Source organism: Talpa occidentalis, unplaced genomic scaffold, assembly GCF_014898055.3.
Source record: "Talpa occidentalis isolate TD23 unplaced genomic scaffold, MPIMG_talOcc4v2.1 talOcc4.13, whole genome shotgun sequence".
Taxonomy (NCBI): domain Eukaryota; kingdom Metazoa; phylum Chordata; class Mammalia; order Eulipotyphla; family Talpidae; genus Talpa; species Talpa occidentalis.
Window position 1 is genome coordinate 24,387,026 of NW_023601322.1, and position 25,845 is coordinate 24,412,870.

The 25,845-nt window shown below is 34.6% G+C and overlaps 1 protein-coding gene across 1 annotated transcript in view; it reads right to left on the reverse strand.

Annotated features, from left to right (window-relative positions):
• Positions 1-25,845, reverse strand: part of PIK3C3 (phosphatidylinositol 3-kinase catalytic subunit type 3) — a 124,381-nt gene that overhangs the window by 93,760 nt on the left and 4,776 nt on the right. The window contains exons 3-6 of the mRNA XM_037508597.2: positions 22,936-23,079; positions 14,672-14,801; positions 3,773-3,859; positions 1,657-1,752 (exon numbers count right to left, since the gene is read on the reverse strand). Coding sequence (XP_037364494.1) covers positions 1,657-1,752; positions 3,773-3,859; positions 14,672-14,801; positions 22,936-23,079 — 457 coding nt within the window. The remainder of the gene's footprint in view (positions 1-1,656; positions 1,753-3,772; positions 3,860-14,671; positions 14,802-22,935; positions 23,080-25,845) is intronic.

The window sequence follows — 25,845 nt, forward strand, 5'->3', positions numbered from 1 at the left end:
ACAACGCCAGAAAACACATTAATCAGCCCAACTGTGACAAGTAATCTTCACTAAGGCTATCTGTCACAAAAGACAGGTGACAAGAAAGTCTATTTCCATTAGATTCAATACACTGGCCCAGCAATCTTTACACTAAGTGGAAATATGACAAGGTAGGTAGACAGGCATTAATTTATGGGCAATTTTCAAGAAGCCGTAGAAAGGGGTCAAGAACCTTCTTAAAAAAACTTGAAATTTTTCTAATTTCTCTTCTGCTATTATTTCATCTATTATCAAAGCTGTCTTTCAAAAGATCTCTCACATCTCCGCTGTTCAAAAGTACCATCTCCGTTAACATGTTTTCACAATATAAACTCCAGATGAACAGGAAATATTGTTTTTAATGAAATAACATGAAGTATAAAATGTGATTTCATTAAAATGTATACATGACAAAACAATTTTACTTGCCTACATTTCCCTTTCTTTTGAAGGTAATTTTTTTAATAAACTAATAACAATGTTAAATAGTCTATCTTCCTATCTTCATTTTTCCTCAGGGAGTATAATTTATAAAAACAAAAGACTGAAGCAAGTTAACTCTTCCTAACCTTATACAATAGGGAAGGAAAACAAGTTAAAAGGAAAAATTACGATTAACTTGAAAATACCATAAAAATGATCATAAATGAACTATACCCAATAAACCTCCATTATGAAAACATCTTTCAAATAGTAATTTAGTTATAAAAATATATAAAATTTTTAAAAACCACTTGACAGTTTTAACAATAACACCAAAGCGTAAATGTAATTTAAAAATACTGCTTCTAATAAACAAATATACTGCATATAAGCTTATCTATATACTAGAAGAAATATTATTTTATTATACCATGCATCAAAAGTCTGTTTTCAATTGCCCTAATTTAAGCATTTTCTACTTCCACAATAATAGAAAGTTGATGTAGTTTTAAACTATGCATACATTTCTGTAATATCTTTTAAAAAGCCTTCAACAAACATTTAAGGCACAGATATTTTTCAAGTAGCACATTTTAAACAATGAACTATATTTTTTTGCATAATGAGCTGCACAAAGCAAATACAAATTAAATACTTGTTATTACTCAGCCTAACAATACCATGGTTTTCTTAATTCTGCATAATTATGAACTTCTTAAATAAGCATACTCATGACTTATGGTAGGGTAACTTTTACAATTCCAACACATTATATACTTTATATATGTATAAATTTCATATATCATATAGATATATGATACACACTTAATCTCAAAGAACAACCATAGCCCTAACTTTCAGTATCTTACACTAAAAAAAAATGGGATTTCCTTTTATTTTTCAAATGAACACTAATTGTTATTAAAACTATAACTTTAATGTCTTACTTGCCAATTCTGAGAACAATTAATCAAAAAGTTTTAAATCCCTTACATATTTATTGAATTCTGTAACCCAGAACTGCATTACATGAATGATCGACTTTCGTAATCTTGTAGTCGCTATGTGATTTGATTTGTGTATACATAAACAGCTGCTGCTGACAGCTGTCTGCTGCTATCCTACAACCAAATAATTCATCTCAGCAGGAAAAACAGTAATTTTTCCCCTCCCCTCTACTTTAGAGACAATAAACAGTTCCAAAGCAAATACCTTTTCGTAATAAACAATACCATATTCCTTATCATCACACTTGACACATCGAAACTCAACCATCAAGTACATGAAATTAGAACTTCGTTTTTCACTCTAAAAAAAGAAAAAGTTTTATTTTATAAATAATCATCTTCAATGTTCTCTTAAAAGAGCAACTGCAATTTAAAATGTAATAAATTTTCATTTCATTATTACAAATGCACTGTTTATATAGCACTATCATATTATTATATACAGCACTATTGTTTTATCTAGTCCTGTCCAATATTCATTTATAACTCTCTCCTTAAATATAGTAACATTTCTGTATATTCAGTAGTTTGGATTTTAGTATATAAAATCTTGAAGGTATTTGGATACATCTACATGACAACCACTACATTTCAAAAAAGATGTTTTGTACTTCTAACAATTTTAAGCAAAGAACAATTCACTGTATACCATATGATTATAAGAATTAATATAAGTATCCAAAAATCAAAAGTAAAGCAATGCATGTAACTAAGAACAAAGGCAAACTGAGCTTAACAGATAAAACTTTTACAAGTTTTTCACAATTCATAAATGATTGTAAGGAAACCTGCAGTCATTTGTAAATTTTTATCAATACAGTTTAAGTATATTGGAGACAAGTTCCTTCTCCAAAACAAAAAGTGCTGATTCTGTTAAATAATGAATCAAAAATAAAATGAAGCCTAAATGAGCGATTAATTTTGACCCAAATAATTTTCAAAAAAGCTTTAAATCTGTATGTAAAAAAAATCATAAAAGCTTAAAGAGGTCATTTAAATTGTTAAGCTTGTGAAGCATAATATAGTAATGGTAATGGTAACCTATCTATTAAAAGAGTGGCAGTGGGAGGTTGAGAAAGGCTAAACATAATAAGCTCTAACATTATACATGCTACACCCAAGAGTAACTAAGTTGAAAAGTACAAAAATATAAGTAAGCATTCTGATTAACTATTTTTGGCATATGATTATAAAGAATTAAAAACAAACTTTACTCACAGTGATAGATATAAGAATGTATTATGAATAAATTTGGAAAAGATGCTCAGTAGTCATACCGAATATAAATGTTGCTAAACACCACGATATTTTTATATGACAATTCTAGAATCTAACTCTACAATTGTCAATCATGAAATTAAAAATTCCTCTCTCTTTCTATATGCTGAAAACTTCAGAGAATATAAATTAAGTCAGTCGTGCCCTGTGGTGGTCACTATGGCTAAGTGTATACATAATTGATATCTTTTTTATAATGCTTTTAACTTTTTTTAATTATGCATACAAAAGCGGGGGTGTAGGCCAGAGTATGGGGTTGGGGGGGAAAAGGGTGGGGGTGGTGGTGAGAGGATTCACCAGAGCCAGAGTGGGGAGCAGAACAGGCATATCCACTGAAATACACTGCTGAGGGGAGTAGCAGGCAAGACAGAAGAGGTCTGCTATACCATGTGGGTTAGCTCCAGGGCTGGGGATGGAACTCATGCTGCAGTGGCTGGTGACAACTTGATAAAGCTGAGACTTTAACCCCTGAGCTACCAGGGAGGCCCTACACACAAGTGATTTTTCTCTCATCTTAATGTGGTTAGTAGTTATTTCTGTTCTCTAAGCACTGAATTTAAGCCAAACATGTAGCAGACATAGAATTTCAATGCAAATATAGGGAAAAAAATATTTTTCTTCAAATGCTTTGAAAGAGGTTCACTCAAGCCATCTTTTAATTAAACATATTCTGGACCAATGCACTAAATCAAGAAATAAATTACTTGGGCCATGCAATGTTATTAAAGGTGCAGAGTTCTACAGTATATATATATATGACAAATTGTATTTTAATTGGGGAGAGCACTTGCTAAAGTTGATAAAAGGTAACTGAAATGAAGAGGAAACATTGTGTTGATAGATTTATCCACTAATAACTTGAACTTTCATATGAGCAAGTTCATATGGAAAGAAAGAAAACATACAAGTGAGGTGTCAAGTTTACTCAGGTTTGACTTTCATGATATTTAGTACATTTATGCAATAAATAATTCTCAAGAAAATTTTTGATTTAGAAATCTAGAGAAAATATTTGGAAGTACAAAAAAAAGGATACAACCCACCTCATTTATCATTTCTATTTCTCTAAAGGTCAATCTGTCTAGCCAATCAACTTTTACCATGTGTCCTTGTCGATGAGCTTTGGTGAGCTGCAGAACAAATAGAGAAAATTTTAATAGATCTCACAGAAAGTAGAACAGAGGATGATAATATTCACTCCTTTTTAACATATTACCAAAGTACTGGTTAATGCCATTGGTAATAAAAATGGAATTAAAGGTAAACACATTGGAAAAAATAAAACTTTTTGTTAGAAGATGACAGGATTATCTATGTCGAAAATATGAATGGACCAAAAAAAAAAAAATTCTGGAAATAATATTGTAAAATTGTACTGCAGAATAAAGGTAACATGCGAAGTCAAATACTTTTCTATATACCAACAATAAACAAGTAAAATTTGAAATTGAAAAGTATAATTTACATTAGTATCCCCAAAATTAAATTGCTATAAGTCTAACAGAATACATACAAGATCTGTAAGAGGTAAACTACAAAGCTCTGATGATCAAAAAAATAAATAAATGGATAAGAAGATTCAATATTGTTAAGAGTCCATTCTTCCCTATTTGATCTAGATTCAATTCAACCAAAACCAAATCCCAGCAAGTCATTTTGTAGCTATCCACAAACTGAGTCTAAAGTTCATAAGAAGAAGCAAAAGACTCGTAGTAGTCAACACAGTATTAAAGGAAAAGAACACAACTGGAAGACTGACACTACCCAACTTCAAAGCTTATTATAAAGTTATAGTTATTGATATTAGTGTGGTGATGAAGGAATAAACAAATAGATCAATGGAATAGAACAGAGTCTAAAATCTCTTTAGACTCTAGAATAGAGTTTAAAGTCTCATAATTCCTGCCAAACTGGAAAGTTTACAGGCAAAAGGTCCCCTTAACCATTTGTCCTATTTATCTATTACTTCATAACAAACCACCTCAAACTACAGCGCCTCAAAACAATATTCAGTTTATTCTTTCTCATGATTCTTAGAAAAGTCAAGAAGTCATCTTCTTGAGGGAAATTTGGAATTTATTTAGTCTAACATTATCTCAAGAAACTATGGAGTCATTTGATGGCTGAGACTGGAATGTCCAAACTAGCTTCATTCACATTTCTAAAGCATTTGTGAAAAAGGGTAGGCTTAGCTGAGATACTAGGGTGGTGGGATTTTCGCTTTCTACACGTTTTCTCAATATTACTCCCTCTTCCAGTAACATATCAACATAGCCATTTCAACAGGGTAGCTGGACTTTTACATAGTAGCTCATAATTCCTCAGAATGCAAAAATAGAAGCTGCCAACCACCTTAATACAGCCTAGATGAAGCACAGTATCAGTTGCATTGTATTGATTAAAATGAGTGGCAGGACAAGTACAGAATCCAATGCATATCAGGAGGAAAGTATCATTACAGGTTGTCCTTGGAGACCAGCTAACAAACCACTTAACAGAAAGTCCAAGAATACAAACAATTTATTCTTTTTAAAAAAATTTTTTATTTATTTATGCATAGAAGAATTGGGGTGTATGCCAGAGATGCAGGGAGGTGAGAGGTTTCATCAGGGACAGAGTGGAGAGCAGAACAGGTAGATCTAGTGAAACACACTGCTGAGGGGAGCAGCGGGAGAGACAGGAGAGGTCTGCTGTGCCATGTGGGTCAGCTCCTTGGGGGAAGGGGAGTGATTCTGATCTCTTCGAACTGTTGTGGCTGGTGACAACTTGACAGCACAGACACTTTAACCCCGGCACCATCAGGGAGGCCCAACAATCAATTTATTCTTCAATGCAGTACAGCAAGGGGAGAAAATATGGAAATGGCAACGTCAGCTCTTGGTTACACTTTAGACAGCGGGGAAGTCTAGAATTAGCTATCACAACTGGTAAATGTCTTCCTCTCCACCCAAATAATCTTCTGCAACTCTCTGTACAACATACTACACAGCCCAGTTATTCTTTCCAGATCCTTAAACCATTTAATTTTAAGACTCATTGCATACAAAATAATATTGGATGAAATCTTATAAAACTATATCACTATGCAAATTATAAACAGCTATTATAATTGGCCCATAATATGTCACTTCACTTCATCTTTTATAGATGTTGGCAACAGTACAGACAGACTTTAACAATTTACAGTCAAACAAAATGAAATCTCTTAGGCAGAGGCTGTCATTATGTTTGTGAGCTTTATGTGTCCAGGTTGTAAAGCAAGGCCAGGTCAGTACCCTCCATGGTGGAGGGTAGGTAAAGGGTAGGAAAATATATACATATACATTGGAATCAGCTTTCCTAATATTGCTCATGATGAATAGTCTTGCTTAGAATAGAGAGTACACTTGAAGCATAAATGGGAAAAGAAAGATTGAGAAGGACTGAAAAGCAATGTTTATCTATTTTTTTAAAGCTACCCAGAAATCTGCAGAGACATAAAGGGGTAATGAGACAGAAAGATTCAAAAAGTGCCTCAAGAGAAGTGACTGAAGCTTTTCAAATTTTTCTTGACCATTTTCTTCCATATTCTTATATTTACCTTATTGTCACAAAGCATATCAAGTAAAGCATTTAACAAACAATACCATAAACATGTCCAAATTCATAGATATGAAAGGTAAATTAGTTTGTTAATAAAAAATATTATTTCTTAAGGGGTAAATAACAAGCTGTGATAACAAGGAGATACACAGACAGAATATAACTGGTATAAAAAGGAACACAAAGATGTTTCCCAACTTTGATTCTGACTTTAAGCATCTGTATATGTCTGATAACTTGGAAATAAAGTATATGAGGAAATCAAATAAGCCTTCTAAACACAACTCCAATGTACAAACTTCACTATTTTCACAGCAAAGGAAAATTTAAAGTGGATAATGGCTTGCTAACAGTACAGTATTGCCAACATTTTGAATGTCAACCACAGAGACTGTTGAAATGAATTATGCATATCTGCACTATACAAGACCGTGTGTTCTTTTTTTTTTTTAATTTTTTTTTTTTTTATAGAGGCATGCTTTATTTATTTATTTGTTTGTTTGTTTTGTTTATACATGCACTGGGTACAGTCAGAAGCGCGGGAGGGTGAGAGAATTCACCAGAGCCAGAGCGGGGAGCAGAGCAGGCAGAAGGACCGAAGTACACTGCTGAGGGGAGCAGCGGGCGGCAGGAGAGGTCTGCGCGCCATGTGGGACCCTCCTCCAGTGGCCGGGGAGCAGCCGGGGATCGAACCGGCGCCACAGAGGCTGCGGGCAGCTTCGCAACCCAGCGCTCAACCGCTGCGCCACCGGGGAGGCCCAAGACCGTGTGTTCTTTACAAATCATTTAGCAGAGGTATCTTAACTGCTAGCCAGCATTAAGTATAAAAGCGGGATTTAATTAAACACACACAAATTCAACAGGATCCCAATTTAAAAACAAATACACATTCATACATAATAAATATTTATTTACTATAAGCATATCAAATAAAATGTTATGATGTCTACTTGTGGGAAGAGAGTTAAAGGTGATTTTTTTTTTTAAGATTTATTTATTTATGCATACAAGAACTGGGGTACAGGCAAGAGGTACAGGGGTAAGAGGATTCACCTGAGACAGAATGTGGAGCAGAAAAGGCAGACTGACTGAAGTATACTGCGGGGCTGAGGCAGGAGAGGTCTGCTGGGCCATGTGGGTCAGGAACCTGGTCAAGGATCAAGATCATGCTGCAATGGCTGCTGATAGATTCATAGTGCTGAGACTTAACCCCTGTGCCACCAGAGAGACCCTTAAAGGTGATTTTTGTATTTTTTGTATTTTAATAATCTTCTATCACTGTAGTGGCTGCATATTATCTTTGTAGTTTAAAAAAAGTTATTTAAAAACTAAAGTTATTTTAAAAACAAGTAGTGGTTTTCTTAACAGATTTCCAAAGAAGTTGGTAGTAAACAATGTTATTTTCATTGATAATAAAAGCTCAAAAAATAAAGACCTATCAGATTAATTTACCATGACCATCTGAAATGAAAACCAGGTATTAACAAAAATTATCCTCCCTGAAATTATTTCTTCCAAGCACCTTCCAACAAGGCCCAACAAAAGAACCAAAAACTAAATAATATTATCATTTCTCAATATGTAGCTAATAAAGACTCATATATGGAAATACATAGGCTATCAAACCTTACTCATATTAAGAAACTTTTAGAAAAGAGTTACAGAAAAATAAATTTTCAAAAAAAAAAAAAAACTGTTATACAATAGGTATTGCTTGGGGCAGACACAGATAAGCTTTCATTGGGAATCTTAAGAGGAAAAAATTATAATTTTTTTCGCTTTTCTGTCACTTAAAAAAATAAAATAAAAAATAAAGAACCAATCTGTACTGCTGCCGAAAAGAGAAAACTTTCAGATTCATGAAATGTACATGAATGTTCAAAATTTCTCTACACACATTATAACATTATTGGAAAAAAAAAACCTGGAACTACCACATACAAGATTATCTTGTTCCTCTAAACCCCTTTAAGTAAAAGGCTGTACGTTAACTCACCTGCAACACACGTTCTTGAACCTAGACTAGAATTGAGATAAGCTAATAAATATTCATTGGGCAGAGTATCATTATTGGTCAGCTAATATATTTACATGATGCACTATGGCTCATTCAGATTTCTATTAGACAATTCTTTAATAAACATAAAACAATGGGTTCTATTCTTTATCAGATCAAACACAAGCTATGCATCAATACACAATTTACACTTGAACTACTGAGATTTTAAAAGCAGTTGATTGTATATTAATGAATTTGCATACACCTATGTATTTAATTTTTAGGAAGCACAAGAATTTCTTCTATCTTCCTGATTAATGAAATCTTAGCCACAAATCTTCAATTTTATGTTGAAACTTTACTTGTAAATCTTTTGGGAAGAATGGTATTTGCCTCATAAAAATTTCATTTGGTTAAACTCAGAGATTAATCTAGTCTTAAAAGCTTGTTACTTTCTATTTTCCTGGCAGAAACCACAGCTATAAAGACAGACAATAGATTTACAGACCATAAATCAATATTCTTTTAGGGCTCGTTCTTATACTGGCAAAAACTAATTTAGTCTACTTGCTATCATTGATTTCAAGACAAATCTAAAAGTTCTGACAGTCTTAGACAACAGTAAGCAAACCAGAGTGACTGATAAAAACCATGTATCATTAGGAAACAATTTACTAGAGATTGCCAAACTATTCTTTTATCACATAAAAGAATGGCAACACAGAAGCAAACCGCATAAGCTATGCTTACAAAAGTTACACATATTACTTATACAAAAGCCTATAGCCAAGAGTTATTTTTGATGATGTCAATGGTGGCAGTGTACAAGTTTCACAGTCTTGAATAATTTCAACAGCTGTCATCATAATTCTGTTATTTATTACTGCCATTTACAAAACATTTGAGGGAGGCAGTGAAACAAAATGAAATTCTTCTTCCCAAAGCAAATTTTATAGCCAGGATTCTGTTTTTTCTTTACAAAGAATAACAAATTTCTCATTAAGTACTACGATCACTATTTTCCTTCCTCTAAAATTCAGACATTTAAAAACTGAAATCTTACTTGCTTCCTGTGATCATAGTAAATTATTACAGACAAAATACATAAATATTTTTGAGAACATGAAATTATTTTTACATAACTCATTATTATATTGCCAAGTCTCAATTTGTTATTTTAAATTCTTAACAAAATGTAAATGTAACAGACATACACACAAACCTACATGTGTTTTGTATTACGAGGCAGATTCACATCGTGAAATTGATATACCTAGTCTAATACTGCACTATACAATACTAATTCACATTATAACTAAGAGCAGTTAATAAGTGAACTAGTTGGAAAGTGAAGATTAAGTTACTGTAGCTATAACCTAATTCATTATCACTACAGAATAGAATCACTTTATATGAAAAGACCTAATCCAAAACAGGTATGACAAAAAATACCAACTTGTCAAGAAGAGAACTAACATATAAAATCAATATAAAGTATCTTTAGGAACTTTGCAATATTTTAAAAACACTAAAATATATAATTCTAGAAAGGGGTAAAGATCATTAATTGGTCCTACCAAGAAATTTTTTACATCTAGAATGGCAGTTCAGTCATAAAAACGATCACACAACTACTTCAAGGTTGACATTTATCCAGAACTCAAGAAAAGTATACTTAAGCAACTTACTAAACCTATGAACAAAATGTTCTCTGAAACTGGTCCTTTGCAGAATAGTTAAAAAAAAAAAAAAAAACAAAACTAGTATTACTCCGTATCTGAATAGTTAAAATATATTAATAATAATAATTATGACATTATGATGATTCCTAGCATTAGCAGAGGGAATAGACTTCAACTGACCACATTTTATTAATGAAAAATATACACAAACACAGAACTGGTTATTCAACAAGCCACTGTAAATAAGAGCTATAAATCAGGGGTTTTTGACTACCAATCTTTCTACTTAGTTAAAATGTAAACTCATCATTATTTTAATCTTCCTTCAGTTTTGATAGTTGTTAATTTTAAAAGTTTTTTTTTTTAAAGGCACCACTTTCATTTTTTTCTTCTTCTTGGATAATTTGCTGCTTCTCATTTCTCTAAAATCCATTAAGTGGGTTCTCATTTTAAAAACATCATTAAGTGGGTTCACATTTTAAAAATCCACATGAATCATCAATTTGAAAATCTACTCTAGGATATACAAATCAAAATGTTCTCTAAATATAACACAGCTCACTTCTTAAATTATATTTCTAAAAAACAAGGCATTTGTCAAAATCAATTTTCTAATATATCTCTTGCCATTGTCTGGGTTTCTCTAACATCAAAACAAATATAGAGACGGTGGGTTTGATTCCCAGTTTCAACAATATGAAAGAATAATATAAAGTAAGAAACCTCTCACAATGAACAGCTAACATGTGAAGAGTAAAATACTTGTAACTTGTTAGGAAAATATAAGTGTTGCAAAAGATAAATGTGCAATCAAAAATTAGAATCCAATAAAAAACTAAAGTCAATTTTTACAACAAACAACAGGAATATAATAACCAGATATTCAGTTAACCAAATATTGGAAATTAAATAAATAATTCAAAATGAAGTAATGATATAAAAACATAAATTGAGGGATTAAAACACAAAGAACAAAACATTATTTATTACCCTACCTGTAGTAAACCTTGTATTGGATAGAGGCATTCTTTCCCCTTTATTCACCTTTTCCATACTCAAGAGGTTTTATAAGTTAGATATATAAAACCTGCTGAGGGGAGCAGCGGGCACGGCAGGAGAGGACTGTCGTGCCATGTGGGACCCTCGCTGGCGGCCGGGGATTGAACCAGTGCTGCAGAGGCTGCGGGCAGCTTCCCAGCCCAGTGCTCAACTACTGTGCCACCAGGGGAGGCCCCAAGTCTTTTCATTTTGATGCATGTTTCTTTTGTTGTGCAGATGTCTTTTAGTTTGATGCAGTTCCATTTGTTATTTTTGCTTTTGTTTCCCTTGCCATTGGAGTTGAGTCCCCAAACACATCTCTAAGGCTGATGTAAAAGAGTATATCTCCTATGTTTTCTTCTGTGTATTTATGGTTTCAGGTCTTACATCCAAATCTTTAATCCATTTTGAATTGTTTTGTGTATGGTGTGATGCAGTGGTGTTATTTTAATGTTTTGCACATCCTTTTTTCCCCAACAAAACCTTCTAACATCTTCACAGTAGCTCCTTCATGGTTCACTAAGTAAACAATCTCATGAAGACTAATTTAATTTCCAAGGTTATCTTGAAAAATAGCATCCTATGTAGCAGACACAAATAATGTGGTTACTAGAAAGATCTACTCACTCATTACAAATTAATAAATTGGGACTCTAGGTTCTTGCTGCCCAACAGGACTTTCAGCAACAATAGAAATATCCTATATCTGCACTGTCCAACAGATAAGCTACATGTGGCTACCGAGCACTTGGAATGTGGTTAGGTGGCTAGAGCAAGTGAATTTCTAATTTTATTTAATTTTAATTAACTTAAACATAAATTGCCATGTGTGAGCTGTGGCTATTATTTTGGACAGAGAATTGCCAAAATATAAATAATGCTGTGAGTTGATGGTATGAAGCTATTCTCAACATACTAATTATTCCTGGATGAAATTTTAAAACTCCAGCTCGTATTTCAATAAACCTAAGGTCTGGACCCTGGACCCAGAGTAACCTATTCAGGTACTCATTTTCAGGGTCAACTAACACATCCCCCCATCTTACCACATCTTCACTTAGCAATGTTCACCTATACACTCTACTCAACATTTCCTAACCTATCTGTGTTACAGAGGCCACAAAGCATTTTTCATCTACTCGTTACTTTCTCTGTGCCTCCTCTTAATCAAATTGACAGAAACTAAAGCACATTCCAAAGGCATCAAGCAGAGTTGCTAAAATGAAAAGGAGACAGTGGAGAAGCATGCTTGTGCACTAACCTTTCATGTCTAAAGACATGGATTCAAATATAAATCAAACACTAAAGCTTGGAAGTCACATCCAAAACCCCAGGTGGATATGCATCCTAGTCATAAAACTCTTACAATATGACAAGCTGAAAAAACAGAGCAGATGGGAACAATGGGCAAATTTGCTCTAGCTAGGCCCACAATCATGAAAAGGCTGGGTCATGGGCAATGAAAAAGCAATTAATGCCTTAGAAACCTGGCCTCTGAGTATTTTCCCAAATCAATTCAAACAGAAGTATATTATATACTTCTTTTTAGTAAAAATTAATTAGGAAAATTTACAGATAAGGGAAAAAGAGAATGAGGAAGATGGAGAGAGTGAAGAATATTTTAATACAATCATTTCTTCCTGTTCCCTAAGTCTAAGAAATATGAGTTATAAGCTATAAGAACTAAACTGAGAACTACTCAGTTTTACTTCCTTTTCTTACATTTTTTTCTCTACAGAAATGAAGCATATTCACAAAATGATGTAAAATCATTAGAGACATTAATGCCATTAAAATCCTTCTGAAAGGATTAGATTTTTAAAAAATGTCAAACCGAGAATTAGGGCTTTTAAACTTTAGTTATTCATATAGCTGTTAGAATTCAACTTTTATAGGTAAGCTATAAGTCAGAATAGGGATATTTAGTCCTGCTTCAGTATGAGGGTCTTTGCTTAATAATTACCTAACATCATCTTTTCACAGGTCACATAAATAGTTCATTTTCAATTCATAGTCCTTTTGTCCCATTAACCCCAGGCAACCAAGAGTGAAGCAATTCTATTACTAAATAAACTTTCTCACATTTCAGTTTGAAAATTGTCAGAATGCTACTTATTTAGGCTCATGGATATAATGCATAGTAACTATGCTTTGCTATTATTAAAATTTATATCTACCTTTTTAATCTTAATGCAACTTTCTTATCAACAAATAGAAACAACCATAGTAAATAGATTGGCTGGAAAATCAAAGTGCAACAAGAAATAAGTCATTCAGTTCTAACAAATTAACACTCATTTGCTGGAATACTCTGTTCTTAAGAAGGTAATGTGAGAAATATAAGCATTACATCTAAAATCTGTTCTTCTGTATGCAAGTGAAAACATGTGCATATACATTCTTTCCCAATTTTAAAAAGCCTATAGCAGAACTGAGCAAACTTTTTAGTGTGAAGCCAGGAAAATGAGAGAGGGAGAATAAGTGGAAAGGAGGGATAGAGTTGCTGTAGCACAAGAACAAACAAATACTGAAATACAAGCTTAAGTTGAGAACAACAAATATCAAAGTATACTGTTTGGCAAGTTAACATAAGAACATAAGAAATATGTAAGTATACTTTCTTTGGTATAAGACAAGGGAAACAGATAGGAATGAGACCTTTTTCAGGCAGTGTGAAAAATTTAGGAAAGGCAGAGACAACAATCAACAACAACAGAAACATCATTTAAAGGTGGGGTCTTATTATTCACATAAGGCACACCCTTAATAGAGCTGTAATCTAGGCACACACACTGCCAAATGAAAGGAATGGCACGGACACACAGATTCACAATCGCAAATTATGGATTATTCTCTCATGCTTGTTCTCTGCCAAAGAAATAACTGTAATACCCAGGTAAATAAATCACCCCAATTATTTGTTATTTCAGTACTTTTAGAATCACAGATGAGTAGCTACCTAGGACCTTAGGAATCATCCATTCTAAACTTCTGATTTTATAGGTTCAGGAATTATTTTCTCTGAGTCAGTAGGACCGCCAAATCTCTGACTCATACTTCAGTGTCCTTCCCACAGTAAGTGCTTCCAAGTGTCCAAGCTTCCAATTTCATCAAACCTAACACATCATTTTAAAAACATATTCTTCTTCAATAGCAGCAGGGATATAACAGATTATGAACTTTGAACAGCATGACTGATTGCTGTACAGAGAAGAATGAAATGTGTTTGTTCAGAGTACCAGGAAATAAAAAGACCTCCTCCCTTTAAGGAGGAAGCAGTTCCTTCACAATGCTACAAACATGAAGTACTTTTCCCCTTAAAAGTAATTACTGGTTTTGATGGTTTCACAAGCAAAAAACACTATTATTCTGTTAGGGGCACAGAACTCTGAAAAGAGTTCAATTCCGACTGTATCAGAAAGACTGTAAATTGGTAAATTTACTACCAAAAACATTTTAAGGTAAATTTTATGGTAAACTATTTTTGGAGCATTTTATCAAGAGGACTGAATTGTATTTCAATAGCATTATTAAAAATGAAATTTAAATTAAAAAATAACCTGCTGGAATTCATAACGTCATTTATACCACAACAGACATTATTCAGAGGTTTCTACCTGTTCTCAATAATTATTTTTTACCTTGGCAAGGCGGCTCATCTGATCTTCTGAGAGAGTACTGCTTGTTCTGCCAGGAGTTTTTGTGGGTTCTGATCCATCTGCTTCTACATTGGGCCAGACTTTCAAATCATGCATCCCTTGACGAAACATGCTAAGAGAAGAGAGAATGTTCAGGGCAGAAGTAAATTAATAAAGGTCATTATCAGATATTTCGGATTCCTAAACAGAAAGAATTCTACACAAGTAAATGCATATCTCCCTTGCCAAGTTTGTTTTTTTTTTTTAATATTTATTTATTTATACAAGCACTGGGTACAGTCAGAAGGGCAGGGGGGTGAGAGAATTCACCAGAGCCAGAGCAGGGAGCAGAGCAGGCAGAAGGACCGAAGTACACTGCTAAGGGGAGCAGCGGGTGGCAGGAGAGGTCTGCGCACCATGCGGGACCCTCCTCTGGTGGCAGAGGAGCAGCCGGGGATCGAACTGGCACTGCAGAGGCTGCGGGCAGCTTCGCAACCCAGCACTCAACCGCTGCGCCACCGGGGAGGCCCCTCCCTTGCCAAGTTTTAAGCCCCCGGTGAGCTGTAAAGAAATTAAGAAATGAAATGCATGTAACATAGTTTTCCATGTACCATTCTTTCCTCCTCCAGTTAGAACCAGTATAGAAAACTAGTATACAGGTAGAATGGAAGAAAAGGCTCTTCTATTCAGAGAAGGCTCAGTAATGGAACATAACACACTTTTTTGCTTCAGTGGAGAACTTAGAAATGAATGGATGTTGTCACATACACAATGACTGAAACCAAATTCTAAATAATTACAAGACTATCTTCTTTAAGCAACAATTCAGCACACTAGACTATTGAGTCCAACTGCTGTGCCATCTACTACCTACATGACCTTGGATACCTTATTTAATTTTTCTGTGTCTCAGTTTCCTAGTCCAGAAAATGGAATTATAAAGAGCACCTTACAGGGATGCTGGAAAAATCAGTACAATTTACTAACTTTAAATAAAAATTTATTGTGAATAAAAATTACTTTTAGTAGTTTACTACTATTTACACTTACGTAGTAAGGACTCCTTAAATGTTAACTATTATCAACCTTTTCCCTAAGCACAAGTTGATTTTTCTCTTGTCTTCTATAAGAAAAATAATTAAAGGGAATATAATATAAAATATTCTCATGTCTATATATTGCAAATTTAAAAGTGAAAATCTAGATGAAGTTTGGTGGTCCTGCTAAAGTATAAGACTATATAACCTATGATTGCTGCATTTCCTTCTCAAAAGCTACCAAGAATATCTACCGTAAAATCTCAACAAACTCATAAAAGCAGTCTAAGACATTGTATTTTTTAAATATGCTAATATTAAGTTTCTGAGTTTGTTTTCTTTTAGGTTAGAAATACTCTTCTGTTGGTGTGTTCTCTTTAGTTGTTTTATCAAACAAGGGCTTTCAAATGTTACAGAGTCTACTCAAACCGCATCCTCCCAAAACTGAAAACGCAAGTTATAAATTACAAAAGAAAGAGTAAGACTGAAAGTGTGCGCAGGTGAGCAGGCAACTCCAAAGCATTAGGATATATGCTGGATATACTGACAGTTTTCTATTCCAGCCTTTAAAAAAAAAAATCTTATATTTAACTGTAAAAAAGGTTTAAATTTTTTAAAACATTATTATCATGTTCTCACTAATGGAAAATTTCTTCAGATTTTCCTGAGGTAATAAAAGAGGATTCTCCCTGATTTTGATATAAGTAATGATGGCATAAATATTTAGATGGGAAACTGTAAAGGATAGCTATAAGCTCATGATCATGACAAAGCTCCCATTTGTTAAAAGGTTTTATGGTTGGCAATAAAACAGATAATATTCAGCAACCACATATGCAAAATCTTACCTTACAGGCCCAATACAAAATGCATTGACTGGCTATGTAGAATAAAAATTCTCAATATTTATCATGTCAAAGATTTTAAAATGTTATACTACCAAAAAAGTACATATACAAGTCTCTCATAAGTTCATTTTCTTCCCCTTTGAAGTGGCATATAGATTCAACATCAAACAGATCTGCTTAGACTCTGGGATACTGGCTACAGTGATTTAATTAACACCACTTTATATGAATATCCTTGTATGTACCTTCTGAAACAGAAGAGGGCCTTTCTTCTTTCTCTCTACCTCCCCACCCCACAGTGAATACTCTGTCTGGCTTAACTAAATCAAAAATAAGCACATTTGGCAGGAAGTCAGTTTACTAAATGATTTAGGTGCCTTGGGATGGATCTGGAAAAGAGATTTAAGGATAGGGGACATAGAGGGTAGGGACAATGCCAAGTGACTCAAATGATCAAGTGAACATATTACTTTCTTTTGACACTAATGGAACCTTTGCAGAGAGTTGCACAGCCTCCAGGTGGCAAACCAGAAGATGCTCAGAGCATCGTGTCCACTTGGGAAATTAAGCCAAACAAGCAAGACAGAAGAAACAGCACAGCAGGATCTCCTTCAGACGCCAATAGAGGCCCCAGCAACAGCTGCTCTTGATGCTCCAGCTCCCAGTGCCAAGCCACTTCAGCAGCAACTGCCCTCACTTTAGAATTCACATTTGGAAAAAACATCTGCAAGAGAGATCTGCAATTTGCCTATGGTTCTTTGCCAACTCAACCTAACGATCAATCCATTCTTCAGCTACTTAGAAATCTCACAAGCTAGACTCTCAAAATGAGGACAATTAGTTATTCTAGCCATATCCTAACAGATAAGTCTTTCAATTATTAATTAGAGTATTTTCCAAGAAGCACTGCTTCACACTGTGCATACAAGTATTCAAGTATATAAAAGAGATATTAGCAAGCAGCAAGAGTTGGTAGTTGAAGAGTTGAATACTATAAAGAACTATTAGACATTTTAAGGATTATTTTTAGAAAGTTACTAAGTTCATACCAGGACTCTTTAGGGAACAAGAGGGGAACAATATAGTATTTGTTTCATTGCTAAGGAAACTAAAGTCTACAGTTCCATTTCCCTAAGTCATGAAAATTGTGGCTGCATATGACGATTTTTAATGATAGAAGGAAGAAAATTTGCCCAGGCTTTCTTGCTGCAGGTCCCGGAAGACTCATGTAGCATTCTCTCCCTGGATGTCAGCAGTACCATGCAGAGAAGCAGCTGTGACCCAACAGTACAAGTGGATGTCAGCACTCTGTTGTAACACCTGGAATATCGTGAATATCACAGTCATCCACCAACCCAAGCAGCAAAGGAAGCCTACCAGCATGCTAGGGAATACCTGGGTTTGGCTCTACTGCAACCCAGTTTGCTTTCAAGGAAAAGTTCCAGGACACAGAGAGAGAAGGATTTTATTTTCAATTTCATAGGGTTTCTTAGAATTTCTTTTTTTGAGGTAATGGATCAGTACAAGGACCAGTCTGTGGTGAAAAGAAGTTGGTGATCCAATCTTTTGCTTACCCATTGTCCCATGTATACAGAGACCCCTATTAAAAATTGAATATTGTCAATTGGCTAGGTGCCCTATAACCATGTAGGAGTTAGACTATATTTTTTTAAAGATTTATTTATATTTGCATACAAGAGCTGGGTGACAGGCCAGAGGTGTGGGGTGGTGAGAGGATTCACCAGTGACAGAGTGGGAAGCAGAACAGGTAGACTGACTAAAATACACTGCTGAGGGGAGAAGCAGGCGAAACAGGAGAGGTCTGCTGTGCCATGTGGGTCAGCTAGCTGTAGGGGATTGAACCCGTGCTGCAGTGGCTGCCAAGTTTCATGGTGCTGAGACTCAACCCCTTGTGCCACCAGGGAGGCCCTAGGAGTTAGACTAGTTAATAATGAAAATATTGATGTAAAATATTAACTTTACCTAAAATTAAGTGACAGTGAGCTAAATAGCTGTTTATCCAACTAGGCACAAACAGAAGCATTATAATTTAAAAAAACTTTTTTTTCTGCAGTATTATAGGCATGTTTTATAAACTAAATAGATTGAATATCATTTGTATTTCATTAGAGTTTTTGATTCAATTTCCAAAATAGCAGTTATTTTCATTGTATCTATTGTTGCCATTATCCACCAATGCTAAACACTTGTTTCCTGTGCATAGCAGGGAAAGCTGTTGCTTTAAAATAAGTTTTTTTAAAAAAGTGAGCTGGTTTTAATGAAAATATTAAGTAAATAAAAGTACAGGGCAGGAATTCTAAAAGTGTTAAGTCAATGACTCATATTTGAGAAACATACTCTAAATGAGCATTTCACAGAATCAGTGATGCTCTCTGACATGTTCCATTTGTACTAACATCAGGGTGTTCAGACTTGGAGGAACAGCATGAACTATTATCCAGTTAAGAGTTAAAAGAGATGACTTTTCAAGATTCAAAATCTTAATGCCAGAAAAACTAATTCAAGTTCAATTCCATGTATTGCCTTTACAGAACTCCTTGGGGTTCAGTTACTTTTTAAAAGAGATTAAATACTAGTGACTTTTCCTTCAGGTACTTTTCCAGTGTGCATTGAATAGAGGTGAAAGTGGAAACTTTGAAAAGAACTGCATGCATAAATCATATGGATAGACTACTATTAAAAGGTTATGCAGTATTGGGCCTCCCTGGTGGCACAAGGGTTAAAACAGAACCGATGAAGCTATCGACAGCCACAGCAGTATGAGTTTGATTCCCAGCCAGCCAGCGAGCAACCCACATGGCACAGTAGACCTCTCCCTGTCTTGCCTGCTGCTCCCCTCAGCAGTTTACTTCGGTCAATCTGCCTGTTCTGTTCCCCACTGTCTCTGATGAGTCCTCTCACCCCTCACACCTCTGGCCTGGTACCCCAGCTCTTGTATGCATAAATAAATAAATAAATAAATAAATAAATAAATAAATCTTTAAAAAAAAAAAAAGGTTATGCAGTATTTCTCAAGCGTGGTCCAAATGTGTCCTTTCTCAGAATCACTCAGAATATTTATTTAAAATGCTGATTCTGGGGCCTCCCAGTGGCACAGCGGTTGAGCGCTGGGTTGCGAAGCTGCCCGCAGCCTCTGCAGCGCCGGTTCAATCCCCCCGCTGCTCCCCAGCCACCAGAGGAGGGTCCCACATGGCGCGCAGACCTCTCCTGCTGCCCGCTGCTCCCCTCAGCAGTGTACTTCGGTCCTTCTGCCTGCTCTACTCCCCGCTCTGGCTCTGGTGAATTCTCTCACCCTCCCGCGCTTCTGACTGTACCCAGTGCATGTATAAACAAAACAAACAAACAAACAAACAAATAAATAAATAAATCATGCCTCTATATAAAAATAAAATAAAATAAAATAAAATAAAATAAAATGCTGATTCTGAGGTCCCCCTACTGATTTACTGAATTAGTGAAAACCCAGCAAGATACTTTTCTAGTTAGGCTTCCCATATGATTCTTATACATAGATTTATTACTACTGACTTCATGTCACATGTCAATCACAGAAAGTTTATTTGACTTTAGGCTGCTCATGTTACTGTACTTCACATTACTGTACTTCTGTGGGAATTTCAATTATCTCACACTTATACTCTAGTAAGAATAGCTCCGAAAACTAGATCCTGAGCCATGGAAAATACACATGAGTGCTAAACGTGGAATTTTTATGAGGGAACCTCTTGGTGATATTCCAGAAGGTAAACCACTTATGATGAGCCCAGGAGGAAAACCCAAGCAATCTAGATGGCTGTTTCTCAGGAACATTTAACCACAAAGACTATAATAAGAGTTAATAAACTGTTGTATATTTTTATTTCTATGTGACAAGCAAACCACACCCCAGTGTTAAAAAATAAAAAGGAATATATACTCTGGAAAAAGAACAATTTAGTAATAGTAAATCAATAAATCCCTTCTACTTAACATGCTATTTTATCCAAAAAAAAAAAAAAAGCGTGCAAAAACTGAGACTACAATGTTTCAAACTAAGTGAAACTACTCTCTACGCATGGACTTCAACAATAAATAAATCTGTAATAGCTACAATAAACTAAAATATCTACACATTACCTAGTAGTCAAAGTATTCTAAGTAAGATTAATTTAGATTTTATTCACGAGTTGAAAGCTTTCTGACAAACCCTATTCTTGGATAGAAAAATTCAATTATTATAAAGTGTAAATTCTCTCCATAGTTAACATACATAATCCAATACAATTTCCCAAGAAACTAACAATGAGTTTTTTTCCTAACCGAGGAAACAAAATTAGCTGACAAAACATATCTAGAGAATACCCAGTGATATTCGAAAAAAAGGACTAAGTGGGAAGATTATCCCGACTTAATATTAAACCGTTTTATAATAGTATTCAAAACAAACAGAATAGCTCAGAAATGAGTGCCAATATATATGAACACTCATTGAGTTCATTACCTGCCTTTAGCATTTTAATTATCACAACCTATTCTATGAGGTAAATATTAGTTTTATGTCATTTTATAGATGAGGAAACCAAGGTTTCAGGAGATTATATAATTTGCCCAAGGGAACACAAATATTAAGCAAGGAAGCCAGGACATCAACCCAGATAATCTAATTCTACCACCTGCCTTTCTAACCACCATACTACATACCACACTATTTCTCCTAGCCTTTGGTAGAAAGTGAATTAAGTATATGAAGATGCCATTTTAAAATTAATGGAATTCTCAAAACATCACACCTTACATAAAAGAAATTTTAGATGAATCAAATGTATGAATGTAAAGGAATAAAATCAGAAGAAACAATTTTTTAAAAAATAATCTTAAATGAGAAAGGACTTTCTCAAACAAATTCACAGGCAATAAAAATAACAGTGAACAAATTCCTAATGATTTAAGACCAATGAATAGCAAAAAAAGCAAATAAATGGACATATTCTCATTCAAACAAAAATGTCACAGAAAAAACATTCATAACATAAATGTGATTCTTTACAACTAGTCAATGCACTTTGCATTGGGCCTATAAGTTATGTACAAAGACCTCTTACAAATTAAAGAAAAATAACAATTCATAAAAAGGCAAAGACTTTTAAGGATGTGAATTGTTATCTCAATACAAAAACATGAATAAAGGAGATTAAAATCAATTCATAAAAACAAACAATACAGTAAAATAAATATCAAAATATGATCAATGATCATCCTCATTCATACTTAATGATATGGTAATTAATTAAGGAGACATTTTAAAATATAAAATAGGGCCTCCCTGCTGGTGCAGGTGGTTGAGCGCAGCGCTCTGAAGCTGTCCGCAGCCTCTGCAGTGTGGGTTCAAGTCCCCCACCAGCCAGGGAGATACCCACATGGCACAGCAGACCTCTCCTAACTCATCCATTGCTCCCCTCAGCAGTGTATTTAGATCAGTCTGCCTGTTCTGTCCCCCACTCTGTCTCTGGTGAATACTCTCACCCGCCCACATCTGGCCTGTACCCTGGTTCTTATATACATGAACAAATAAATCTTAAAAAAATAATAATAATAAAATAAAATATAAAATTGGCAAAAATTAAGAAGATTAATAGCATATGCATTAACTTCTCTACCACGTTACACAGAAAAAACTAGGACTTCTTTCAGAGATTCCAGGTCTGGGGAAGAAAACTGCCCAATGAACTTGAAGTGATTTGTTTACCAGAAAGCAAAGAAACTACCAGTGACTATTAGACTGCTGTCAAAAAGACACTGGCTCAACTTGAAGGCACTGGTCCAAATAATCAAAAATGGGAATTTTTGAGCATTATAAAGAATGAAAAGAACACTGAATTGAAAAAAACAAAAACTGTGTAAGCCGAAAAGTTGACAAAACTTAAAAAACCAAAACCATCAATCATCATCTTTCAAATCACCAGAATAGCAAAGCATTCTTGAAATTGTTAAATGGGGGGAAAAGTAAACATTTGAATGCTTCCTATTATCCTTACTGTCATGACCATTACAAAGCAGAAAAAGCCTATAACAAAACAAATATAGTACACACCATCTAGTCTTTTTTCCTAAAAACAAGATTCTGGTTTCCAATGAACACTTTCTAATAGAAATCATGCTACCATTTACTAATAGTAAAGCAATAAAAATTGTTTTTCTTAGTTAATCTAGCTGCACATCTCTAGGAAATATGTCAAACTGTCTCCAGAATGACCAAATTGTATGTACCAAAGAAGTTTCACCTCCCAGCACAGAGAACCAGAGTGGGCATAAACTAGTGAAGGCACCCAGAAAAATTAAAAAGCCACAACACGCCTATAAATTATGAAAAGAGAATGCTTACCCATATTTTCCAAAGAGAGAAACTGTTGTTCCTCCCACAGGTACTGCCTTTCCTGGTCCATACACATCCCATATGGTCAGAGCCACTTGGGCATTCCTGGGTAGATCAGGGTATTTCACAGGCAGTTTCAGCCATTCATTCCAGCTATAAAAATAAAATCAACATAGGCATAAAGCTAAGGAAATTACACACACACACACACACACACACACACACGTATATGTATAGATGTCTATAAAATCTTGTAAATTAACTATATAAGAAGGTTTGGCTAGAGAAAATGTCCCAAAAACATGAAGTTAGTACTACAAAAAACATTGTGGCAGTTCCTTCAATTTTGCTCTAGGCAACTTCAATTTTAAATATAGAACACACACACACACACACAAACTAAATGCTTTTGAAAAATAACAGTGGTAAATCCTTTATTCAAGAAACTCAGATAAAATCACAAGGACAGAAGGAATATGATAATGGTTAAGAAAAACGAAGAAAAACATTTAACTTGTTAAAACATTTTGAGGGCCTCCTCGGTGGCGCAGCGGGTAGAGTGCAGCACTGTGAATCCGTCTGCAGCCTCTGCGGTGCAGGTTCGATTCCCAGCCGGCCAGGAAGATTCCCGCATGGCGTGGCAGACCCCTCCTGTCATGCCTGCTGCTCCCCTCAGCAGTGTACTTCAGTTGTCTGCCTGTCCTGCTCCCCACTCTATGTCTGGTGAATCCTCTCACCCTCCCACACCTCTGGCCTGTACCCCAGCTCTTGTATAAAAATAAATAAATCTTAAAAAAAAAGTTTTGAACTTAACTGATTGTTTTTTTAATATTCTCCTGAACACAGCTATATGCTAAAAAGAAAAAAAATCAGAATTACTCAAATTATACTAAAAACAGGGCCTCCCCTGGTGGTGTGGCGGTTAAGCGCTGGGTTGTGAGGCTGCCCGCAGCCTCTGCAGCGCCAGTTCAATCCCCAGCCACCGGTGAGGGTCCCACCAAAAAAAAAAAAAAAAAAAAAAAGGTAAGGGTTACATGGTCATAGAGCACACAGCATTTCCTTAATGAAGCAGGTGCCACAGCCAAAGACTAGCCACTGATTTCATAACATGAAAAAGTAACCAGCTTGTTCTGAACAGATACATGACAATGTTTTACATGAGACTGTTGTTATTCTCAAGTTAGTTCATTAAAACTGATAATACTTAGCCACTTAGCTACTAGCTAGCTTTTTATGCTTTTAAAGCATACTTATGTATGATTTCACTAAGGCATGCTTATTCTTAATAATATAGTAATGACAGTATGTCTTTTGTTTTACTCTCTATTTGTCTTTGTAAATTTTCTTCTGCATTCAAACTTCACAGTAGTTTCATTTCATAATTTCAACTCCTTTAAACAACAGATGGTTTTTAAAATCCCCAAAGAAAACTATGCAAACAATACACATAGTAATACCCAGCAGACACATAGAATTGTTTCTCTGTTTCCTCAAAACTATTCTGTTTCCTCAAAATTATTCTCAAAGGGGCATAAGCCAGTCAAGGTCAAATACATCTACACTGAACAGAAATTGGACAGAATTTTCAATAACGTAAGTGATAAATCATTTATAGTTACCACATAAATCAGGGGCATAGAGAAAAACGATAGATATGGCTATCAATTTTAAGGAGAATCACAAAGTCAATAAATATGTTTTTCTATAAAGTTCTTAAAAAAAGGTACATGCTTAAAAAATGCCATTCGCTACCACAAATAAGCTTGAGGAATTAAAAAGAATGTATTCAATTAGTATACATGGTGGCCAGGTTGTACAGGAAAATACTAAGCAATGTCATCTGGTGTCAATGAACAAACCACAGAGGTTAATTAATACAGGCTAAACTTAAAGTCAGTCACAAAATCCAAATGAACTGTGAAATTTTTCACCTCTCTGTTTTCTCTTTTTTTAGAGACTAAGAGACACTACATATGACCAAGTAAGCATATGCCTCAAACACTTGCCATCCAACACGAGGTCCCAACAGTTCTTTAAATCAAAGCAACTGTAGGCTAACCTGTTTTATATACTGGACTTCGTAGAAGAGTTCTTTCGAAGAAATGAATTTGAAGCTAAAGAACAGTTTGAAAACTATTCCATATATACTAGAAAGATCTAGTTAGACATTAAAAAGCTGTTTATTTTGAACAACATTTTGCTTTCTCCCTCCCCATATATAATCCTTTTCCTCCAAGTCTAACCCTCACTAAGCTGAAGACTAAATTCAGTGTTTAAAAACATGAAAAATCATAATGCCTGATGACATAGTCCAATCCCTATCATACCTCCCTATCACACATACCACTATACTAACCCTCTAGTATGATTAATGTATTTCTAAATTCATAATTTGTACATTACATTAAATTGTCAGTATATCTTTCTCCCTAAAGCTATTTCAAATCCTTTCTGTGACAAGACAGAATACGTGTTGTTGTTGTTGTTGTTGTTGTTGTTGTTTTTAATTAAGTAAATGGCTTGCCTCCAGAATATCCAAATTAAAAACCTGGACATTTGCAGTATTCCACACCTAAAAATGAGATTTTTACTTTGTGTAATTAAAACAAGCACAGGTCTTCTCTCAATTGATTCTCTTATTACAGAATAGGATAAAATATAGTATAATAAAACTCTACTCAATAAATTTTGGATGAATTCCTCATTATTACAACTCTCAGAACTTGCTATCAGAAACTCAGAAATGTGTGGTTCTAAATCATTTAAGGGAGGGTCAAAATCATCTTAAAAAATCTAATAAAAACTTTGGAGTCTGTCCCTATAGAAAGGAGCGAGACATGGAATTTTGCATACAATTTCAGGGTTTAGTGTATTTCCTGAGTTCAATTTAAGAAACTCTGATACAATCAAACAATTTTG